Source organism: Camarhynchus parvulus, chromosome 10 (genome assembly GCF_901933205.1).
Source record: "Camarhynchus parvulus chromosome 10, STF_HiC, whole genome shotgun sequence".
NCBI lineage: Eukaryota > Metazoa > Chordata > Aves > Passeriformes > Thraupidae > Camarhynchus > Camarhynchus parvulus.
In genome coordinates, this window is record NC_044580.1 from 2426133 (window position 1) to 2435588 (window position 9456).

General features: G+C 60.8%; 1 protein-coding gene across 4 annotated transcripts; it reads left to right on the forward strand.

Annotated features, from left to right (window-relative positions):
• Window positions 1-1274: 1274 nt before the first annotated feature.
• Window positions 1275-8820, forward strand: PARP6 (poly(ADP-ribose) polymerase family member 6). Of its 4 annotated transcripts, XM_030955104.1 has the most exons (22): window positions 1275-1350; window positions 2109-2186; window positions 2290-2384; window positions 3198-3258; window positions 3378-3468; window positions 3559-3625; window positions 3854-4003; window positions 4233-4413; window positions 4974-5027; window positions 5389-5484; window positions 5570-5662; window positions 5740-5865; window positions 5962-6027; window positions 6171-6238; window positions 6458-6506; window positions 6919-7028; window positions 7122-7194; window positions 7366-7435; window positions 7805-7884; window positions 7982-8045; window positions 8172-8256; window positions 8334-8820. In XM_030955104.1, the coding sequence occupies exons 1-22, from the start codon at window positions 1348-1350 to the stop codon at window positions 8434-8436; spliced, it is 1863 nt and encodes a 620-aa protein (XP_030810964.1). In that variant the 5' UTR covers window positions 1275-1347; the 3' UTR covers window positions 8437-8820. The 4 variants fall into 4 exon arrangements, 3 of the variants coding, with proteins under 3 accessions (XP_030810964.1, XP_030810962.1, XP_030810963.1); XM_030955102.1 differs by having other exon boundaries at window positions 6916-7028; window positions 7122-7435; XM_030955103.1 differs by lacking the exon at window positions 1275-1350 and having other exon boundaries at window positions 2040-2186; window positions 6916-7028.
• The last annotated feature ends 636 nt before the right edge of the window (window positions 8821-9456 follow it).

The following is a 9456-nucleotide window of genomic DNA, read 5'->3' on the forward strand; positions in this document are numbered from 1 at the left end:
GGGAGCTGGAACATAGGCTAGACAGAGTTAAGAGGAATAAAGTGGATCTTTATTGAAGTGCCTTCAAAGGCCACTCCCTGGCAATACCTGAGCCACAGTCGTGGCTCTGCCTGGACAGCTCCAGGATGGAAGCAAAGGAGGGCTTGGTCATGAGATCTCACATTTTTATAAGTTTTAGTCCTTTTGCATATAGGAGTTAACTGTCCAATTAACAGCTTAAAATGATGAAGTTTCATCCTCCTTGGTTGTTTGCCCACCCTCCTCTTTTCACGTTGCTTGTGCTTTGGGCCTGAAGTTTGAAGAGATTGTCCTTGAGTCTCCAGCTGGAACAGGACTGTTTTGTCTCCACCGCCCTGTGAAAAGATCCTAGGAACACAGTATAAAGCTAAAGCTGCACACCAACACAGAACAGAAAAACTTAAAACCTAAGGAATTAGTGCTGGGGGTGCAGAGGACACTGTGCTGGGGTCAAGGAGAGACCAGGCTGGAGATGCTGAGGCCACAGGGGACACTGTGCTGGAGCCACAGGGGACACTGTCCCAGCTGGGTGGGACCCAACATGGACACTGTATGCCAGATCCACGAAGGCCTTTGGCTGGTCATACTGGGGACCCCATGCTGGAGGTATTGGGAACATGATCCCAGACCCATGGGGACCTTTTTCCTGTGACCTGTGACAGTGGCTCTACACTGGCACCGTGGTGACACTGGGGACATGCCATTAACACAGGGACCTGGCACTCAGCCCCTGTGCTGGACTGTAGGGACACTGTGACAGACATCTGGGGACCCAAAATGGTCACTGTGTGCTGGGACCACAGAGGGCTCCTGCACCGGGCGCCCTGGGGACCCTGTGGTCCATGGAGGGGACCAAAAATGGTCACCCTGTGCTGGGGGGCTGGGAGCCCTGTCCTGGGGACACTGTGGACTCTGCACTGGGGACACTGGGGATACTGTTACTGCACTAGGAACACTGTGGACCCTGCACTGAGGACGCTGGGGACACTGGGCTGGGCTGCGGGAGGGCTGTGACAGACAGGGAGGGGCCCCAAAATGGTCACCCTGTGCTGGGGACACGGGAGCCGCGTTGGAGCGGGGGATCACAGTGAGGGACGGCCGGCATGGCCACCCCTGCGCTGGGACAGGCACACCCGGCCCTGGGCCCGGCTCCGCGTCCCCTCACGGCGCTGCCCCGCCCTCAGGGCTCGGGGGCTGTCGGGGGGCGGGGGGTCCCCGGCGGTGACGTCATGGCGGCGCCGCTGGGTGACGCGGTGCGGCGGCTCTGACGTCAGGCGCGGCCCCCCGGCAGCATGGCGGCCGTGCCCGCGCCGGCCGGCCCGCGCTGACATGGTGAGGGCCGCGACACGGGAGGGGACGCGGGGACACGGCCGCGGCCACGGGGGGAGCGCCCCCGCCAAGGGGGCGGGACGGGCCCGCGGCAGCCCGGGGCGGGGGAGGGGCAGCGGCCCTCGGTGTCCCCCCGTGTCCCGGGGTCCCCCGGCTCGGGGCGGGGAAGGGGCCGGAGCAGGAGGAGGGACCCCCTCGCCGCCATCGGCCGGGCATCCCCCGGCAGCTCCATGCGCAGTGCCTGCCCTGCTCCTCCATCCTGCTCCTCCATCCCTCTGTTCCCATCCTGGTCCTCCATCGCGCTGTTCCCATCCTGCTTCCCAATCCTGCTGTCCCGTCCTGTTCCCCCACATTGGTCCTCCGTCGCTCTGTTCCCATCTTGCTCCCCCATCCTATTCTCATCCTGTTCCCCCATTCCAGTGGCCTCGTCCTGCTGGTCCATCCTGCGCTGTCTCCATCTTGCTCCCCTCTAATCTGCTCCCCCCATCCTCCCTCACCCAACCTGCTCCTCCATCCCACCTCACTGCCCACATCCCACATCCCCATCCTGCTGCCCCCAAACACTCCCCCCAACCCCTATCATTCTCCTTATCCTACTTCTCCCCCTAAGTGCTTCTCCAAATCCACCGCCCCCAACCCTCTCCCCAGAACCAGCTCCCCCAGTTTGCTCCCCCCTAATTCCCTCCCTGTTAATGTGCTCCCCCAATCCTCTCCCCAACCCTCTCCCCCATCCCTGCTGCCTCCCACCCCTCTGTCCCCAGGACCTCAAGGGCCAGTACTGGACGGACGATGACTCCGACGGGGACAATGAGTCCGAGGAGTTCCTCTATGGCGTGCAGGTGGGTGCTGGCTCCCCGTGGTGCCAGGGGGGCTCGGGAGCCCCCAGACTGACCCCGCTGCCAGGCCTGGGGAGGCTCTGGGTGTGACGGTGCTGTGCCACAGGGGACCTGCGCCGCCGACCTGTACCGGCACACGCAGCTGGACGCCGACATCGAGGCGGTGAAGGAGATCTACAGCGAGAATGCCGTGGCCGTCAGGTGGGTGCACTGCTGCCCTGCACCGGGCACTGCCAGGCCCAGCTGCATAGCTGGGCTGTGCCAGGATGGCTGTGCTGTCCCTGGGTACCCAGCTGTGCCATCCCCTGGTACCCACCTGTGCCGTCCCCTGGTACCCAGCTGTGCCATGCTGTGCCATCTCTGGGACACATGGCCACGGTATTTCCAGAACATCTGGCCACGGCATTGCCAGGCATCTGGTTGTGCCATCTCTGGGCCACCTGACCATGGCATCCCCAGGGCACCTGGCTGAGCCATCCCTCAGACATCCCCTCCCCAGGACCCTGGCCACAGTGTCCCCTGAGCACTTGGCTGTGCTGTCCTTGGGCACCCAGACATGGCATTATTGGAGCATCCAGCTGTGGCAGCCCCAGGCACTCATCTGTGCCATCCTCAGGCATCCAGCAGTGCCATCCCCAGCACACCTGGACATGCCATTCCCAGGCACCCCGACCCTGCCGTCTTGGAGCACCCACTAGTGGCACCCTTGCATAACCAGCTGTGCCATCCTCGGGGCACCTGACTGGGCATCCAGCTGTGCCATTCCCAAGGCACTCAACATGGCACCCCTAGCACACCTGGCCATGCCATTCCCTGAGCACCTGGCTGTGCTGTCACATTCCCCAGTTCACATCCACACTCTGGGCACTCCCCCCATGCATACACTTGATACATGGGGAGCCACACGTGCCATGTCCCCGTGCCATGAGCCTGCCCACCCTGGCACAGTGGCCACCAGGCCACTGTTCCTGCACTGTGCCACCCCCTGTGCCACAGCAACGTGTGTCCTCACAGGGAGTATGGCACCATCGATGACGTGGACATTGACCTCCATGTGAACATCAGCTTCCTCGATGTGAGTCCCTGGGGTGCTGCTGGCATGGGGAGGGTGGGCACAGGCACCCAGGGGGTCTCCAGATGCCCCTGCCTGGGTGGAGCTCCCGTGGCTGTGCCAAAGTGTGTCTGCCCTGGCAGGAGGAGGTGGCGACGGCGTGGAAGGTGCTGCGGACGGAGCCCATCGTCCTCCGCCTGCGCTTCTCCCTGTCCCAGTACCTCGATGGCCCCGGTGAGTGGGCACGGGCAGGGTGTGGGGTCCCTGTGCCCTCAGGACAGGCACAGTGGAGCACCCATGGCTCGTCCTCCTCTCTCCCCACAGAACCGTCCATCGAGGTTTTCCAGCCGTCCAACAAGGAGGGCTTTGGGCTGGGTCTGCAGCTGAAGAAGTAAGAGCTGAAACATGGTGGGCACCCAAGGGTGGTGGGTGGGGGAGCTCACAGAGTCACTGTTCTGCCCCAAAACTGGTCACGTGCCACATGTCCCCTTGCCACCACCTTGTATGCGCCACACAATCCTGTGACGGGCTCACTACCATCTGTGTGTGGGGAAGAGGAGGGGCTGGGGATGTCCTGGACCACCCAGCACCCATGGGTGCTGTCCTCCCTGTTTGCCAGGATCCTGGGCATGTTCACATCCCAGCAATGGAAACATCTCAGCAACGATTTCCTGAAGACCCAGCAGGAGAAGCGGCACAGCTGGTTCAAGACAAGTGGCACCATCAAGAAGTTCCGTGCTGGGCTCAGCATCTTCTCACCCATCCCCAAGTAAGGTCCCAGTGCTGTCCCCACAGGGGACCAGCCCTCCATCCCCTCACCCTGGGTAAGCCCTGGCACTGTGCCTCAGTTTCCCCACTTGGATGCTGCTGCTCCCTACCAGATCCCAAGCAGGTGGAGGTTGCTCCCAACAAGTAGCTGATGGGTGGATGCAGCACTGGGTGATGGAGGAGCAGGGAATGGTGACAGACAGGTGCTCAGGGGGATTCTGTGCCTGCAGGTCTCCCAGCTTCCCTGTTATCCAAGATTCAGTGCTGAAGGGCAAACTGGGCATCCCCGAGCCTCGCGTGAACCGCCTGATGAACCGCTCCGTGTCCTGCATGGTGAAGAATCCCAAGGTGGAAGTTTTCGGCTACCCACCCGCCAGCACCCAGGCAGGTGTTGCCCCCTTCAACATCCTGGTGGGTGCCACCCCGCCTTAGGGTTTGCTTTTCTCTTCTTTCCCCTTCTCAGGGGCTCCTCTGGGGTCAGATTGTTTATTTTGGGGTGCTGGGACCCCCATGGGATAGGGGAGCCCCTGCAGGGTTTCTTGTCTCCAGTCTTGGATGATCTTGGGGAGCTGGGGCCTGGCTGTAGGGTCCAGTGGGATTTTACCCCACTCCTGGTGCTGCTTCCCTGCTGTGCCAGGGAATGTTGGCATGTTGGGGGTCCTGCTGTGGCAGAGAATGTTGGCATGTTGGGGGTCCTGCTGTGGCAGGGAATGTTGGCATGTTGGGGGTCCCACTGTGTTGGGGGTGTTGGGATGTTGGGGGTCCTGCTGTGTTGGGAGGGGGTTGGCATGTTGGGGGTCTCACTGTGCCAGGGCACATTGGAATGTCAGGAGTTTTCCTGTGCCAGGGTTTTGGTGTGTTGGGAGTCCTGCTGTGCTGGGGGGAGCTGGGGGCTGCCTGTGCCATGCAGAGCTGGGGCTGTGTGTGGGAAGGGGGATAATGCAGCTGGCCCCGCTCTGGCTCTGTCACAGGTCGGCGGCCACTGCAAGAACATCCCCACGCTGGAGTACGGCTTCCTCGTGCAGGTGAGAGTCCTGCATCCTGCTCATCCTCAGCCTGCTGCCCAGAGCATCCTTCCCCACTGTCCCACTTCCCACTTATCCACGTCCTGCTATCTTGAGCATTCTCCTCAGTACCCCATGTCCTGCTCATCCTTATCCTGATGCCCAGAGTGTCCTTCTCGCTGTTCCACATCACACTCAGCCCTGTCCCATTGCCCGGAACATCATCCCCAGTGCCCCACATCTCACTTATGCACACTCCACTGTCCATATCATCCTCCCCACTGACCAGGGTCCCACTCATCCCCATCCCACTGCCTGGAGCATCCCCCATGCTCCATGCCTACAGCAGGGCCTGACTCCCTCCCTCCGTCCTGCCCCTCAGATCATGAAGTATGCAGAGCAGCGGATCCCGACGCTCAATGAGTACTGCGTGGTGTGTGACGAGCAGCACGTCTTCCAGAACGGCTCCATGCTGAAGGTGGGGTGGCAGGGCCAGGTCAGGTGCGGGCTGTGTCCCTGTGTCACCATCCCTGACACTCAGCACTCTCCTGTCCCCTCCACAGCCAGCCGTGTGCACCCGGGAGCTCTGCGTCTTCTCCTTCTACACGCTGGGCGTCATGTCCGGCGCGGCCGAGGAGGTGGCCACGGGCGCTGAGGTAGGGCTGGGCATGGTGATGACCCTCCCCAGTCCCATGGGGGCTGGGCTGTCCTTCAGTCCCTGCTCTGCCCCAAGGTGGTGGACCTGCTGGTGGCCATGTGCCGCGCTGCCCTCGAGTCCCCTCGCAAGAGCATCATCTTTGAGCCTTACCCCTCTGTGGTGGACCCCAACGACCCCAAAACTCTGGCCTTCAACCCCAAGGTAACCACTGGGGGGACAATGCTCCCCCACACCAGGGGGTGATGGGGAGCCCCAAAGACCCCTCTGATGGCCACTCCTCTCCTGCCCCATGTGCAGAAGAAGAACTACGAGCGGCTGCAGAAGGCCCTGGACAGTGTGATGTCCATCCGGGAGATGACCCAGGTATGTGGCGTGGTCCCACAGCCCCATGTCACCTCCCCAGTGTGGGATCCAAGCTGGGAGTGGCATTTTGGTGCTGATCTCCATCTGCCCATGGCTGGGTGGGTGCTGGGAGACCCACCTGTACCCCATCTTGCCCCTGCCAGGGGTCCTACCTGGAGATCAAGAAGCAGATGGACAAGCTGGACCCCCTGGCACATCCCCTCCTGCAGTGGTAAGGCTGAGGGTGCTGCAGCCCTCTCCTGCTGCCCCTTGTCCCTTCCACTGCCCCACATTCCCCAGGACATGGGATGGAGTGGGGGGCAGCCAGGTATCTGGGGCACAACCCTCTCATCACCTTTCTTTTGGGGGGGTCACGAGCATCTAATAATCTCGGGGCAGATTTGGGACCACCTTTTCTGACTCTCCTCCTCTTCCTCCTCCTCTTCCCAAGGATAATCTCCAGCAACAGATCCCACATTGTCAAGCTGCCTCTCAGCAGGGTAAGGGGCCAGGCTAGGCTCCAGGTGGGGTGTGGGATAAAGGGTATGGAGTATGGGAGGTGGAATGGAGGGATACAGGAGATGGGATGTAGGCTCTGGGCTGCAGGATAAGTCATGTAAGGATATGGGATGAGCAATGGAAGGGTCTGGGATGTGGGATGGATCCCTCTGGGTGGGGTTCTAGCCTGGGAGATATGGGAGTCAGGACAGGGATATAGGAAGGGGGATGTTTTACACAGGCTGTGGGATGGGGGCAAGACAGGCATGCAAAGGACCCTTCTGGCAAACTTGGAGTCACCAAAGCCAGGCTGGGCTAGATCCAGGGCCGGGCGGCCGTGCATGATCTCTGTCTGTCTGTCTGTCCTCTCTCCTGCCGGCACTGCCGCTGCTCTTCCCGTTCCCCTGGTAGCAGCTGAAGTTCATGCACACCTCCCACCAGTTCCTCCTGCTCAGCAGCCCCCCGGCCAAGGAAGCTCGGTTCCGCACGGCCAAGAAACTCTACGGCAGCACCTTTGCTTTCCAGTGAGTTCCCAAGGCAGGGGGATGGTGGGAGCCCCCCGGGTGGGTGCCCTGGGGCTGAGGGATGATGGCTGATGTGGGGCTGGCTCTTTGCAGTGGCTCTCACATTGAGAACTGGCATTCCATCCTCCGCAACGGGCTGGTCAACGCCTCCTACACCAAACTGCAGGTACCGGTCTGCTCCCTGCACCCAGCACACCCCAGGGCAGCAGGCAGGCAGGGAGGGGGCAGGAGGGTGGGGAGGGAGCAGACATTGGGAAGTGCCAGGCTTCCTTCACTACCGCCGTGCCTGAACTGTCGGGGTGATCCCACCACGCTCACCCTGGTATTTTCCCGCAAGCTGCATGGAGCAGCCTATGGCAAGGGCATCTATCTGAGCCCCATCTCCAGTATTTCCTTTGGATACTCAGGTAAGAGGCTGCCTGCACTGTCCAGTCCTGCCTGTGCTGCCCAGTCCTGCCTGTGCTCCCATTCCCACTCCCTGCATGGGCCTGGAGAGGTTTGGCATCGTGCTGGCTGGAGAATCTGCTCAGGAGTGGCAGCATCTCATATCCATCCCAACACACCAGCCTTTTCCCAGCCAGGATGGGGCTTTCCCACACTCCAAAGAATCAAACCCTCAACATGTTCTAGTCTTCAGAAGCTGCTGCACACATTTTTGGGGGGTTCCCAAGGCTCAGGAGCGCTGAGGGTGGCAATCCCTGTCTGTGGCATGTGTCCCCACTTCACTCCAGAGTGTTCCCTGAGAGACTGACAGCCCCTTCTTGCTTCTTCCACAGGAATGGGGAAAGGGCAGCACCGGATGCCGTCCAAGGATGAGCTGGTGCAGCGGTACAACCGGATGAACACGATCCCCCAGGTGATGGGCCAGGGGACACCGGGGCAGGATGGCAATGGGGACATGGCACCCATGGGTGTTTGGGACAGGGTGGTAACACGGGCTGCTCTTCCCACAGACCCGCTCCATCCAGTCCCGCTTCCTCCAGAGCCGCAACCTGAACTGCATCGCGCTTTGCGAAGGTGTGGGGATGTGGGGGATAATGGGGGGGGACAGGCAGCACCCTTGGGCTCACCAGGTGGGTGGAGGGATGGAAGGACAGGCCCTCTGTCCCCTGTCCCATCTCCAACAGCCCCTTGCCCCCGCAGTGATCACCTCCAAGGACCTGCAGAAACACGGCAACATCTGGGTCTGCCCTGTCTCGGACCACGTCTGCACACGCTTCTTCTTTGTGTGAGTCCGGCTGTGCCCACCCTGCCGCACCTGCGGGACCCCCACAGAACCCCCCTGACCCCCTTCTCCTCCTGCAGGTATGAAGATGGCCAAGTGGGAGATGCCAATATCAATACTCAGGACCCCAAAATCCAGAAGGAGATCATGCGTGTGATCGGGACTCAGGTGTACACAAACTGAGCGGTGGCGGTGGCACCCTGGGACCCCCCGGGCACCGAGTGAGCCCCCGGGCAAGGCTGGGCAGGGGCCGAGCAGGTTTTGAGCCCCCCAGGCAGGGCAGAGCCGGGGCAACACCGGCGGCTCCACCTGTACATAGGCGTTGGGCACCCTGTGAGCACCAGGCAGGTTCAGCGGTCCCTTATCCCCTCCCTGTCCCCTTCCCACTGTCCCCAACTCTGTGGCAGCCTGGAGAAGGAGCCGTGGGTCCAGCGTGGCTGGGGACGGCCCCTCCTGGCTTTGGCAGCGACGGCGTTTTTATCAACGATGAGAAACTGAAGCAAAAAAAAAAAAAACAAACGACCAAAACAAACCCAAAAACATAGGAAAAAAAAAAGAGAAAAGGAATCAGTGTTTGTGGATTTAACTCGGAATTAAAGTGTGGGGTATGGGAAGGGGATGCTGGGGAAGGGATGGGGGTACAGGGTGGGAATGGGATTGTGAGGAAAGGGGCACAGGAAAGGGATGGGATTGCAGGAAAGGGATGGGATGGGGTCATGGGGAAGGAGTGGGATTTAAGGGAGGGGGTGGGAGTGTGAGGGAGGAATAGGGGCACAGGGAAGGGACTGGAACCTGGGGAAGGAATGGGAGCACAGGTAAGGGATGGGATCATGAGGAAAGGATAAGATTGTAGAGAAGAGGTGGGAAACAAGGGAGTGGTATCTTGGGGTAGGGATGGGATTGAGGGGAAGGGTGATCATGCTGAAAGGAAAGGAATCTCTTCATAGGGAAGGGAAAGAATTGAGGGAAAGGGGTGGGATGATGGGGAAGTGCCATAGAGAATTGATGCAGCTTTGGGATAGGGCTGGGAGGGAGCTACTCCCCCATCACACCATGGCAAAGGGATGGTGCTGTGGAGACGGAACACGATGGAGAAGGGATTGTGCCTCAGGGATGGGAACATGGGACCCCATGGAGCAGCCCCCCAGGCACTGTTGCTGCAGAAGAGATTCAAATGAGAAGGAACTTCCCAGGGACAGCATT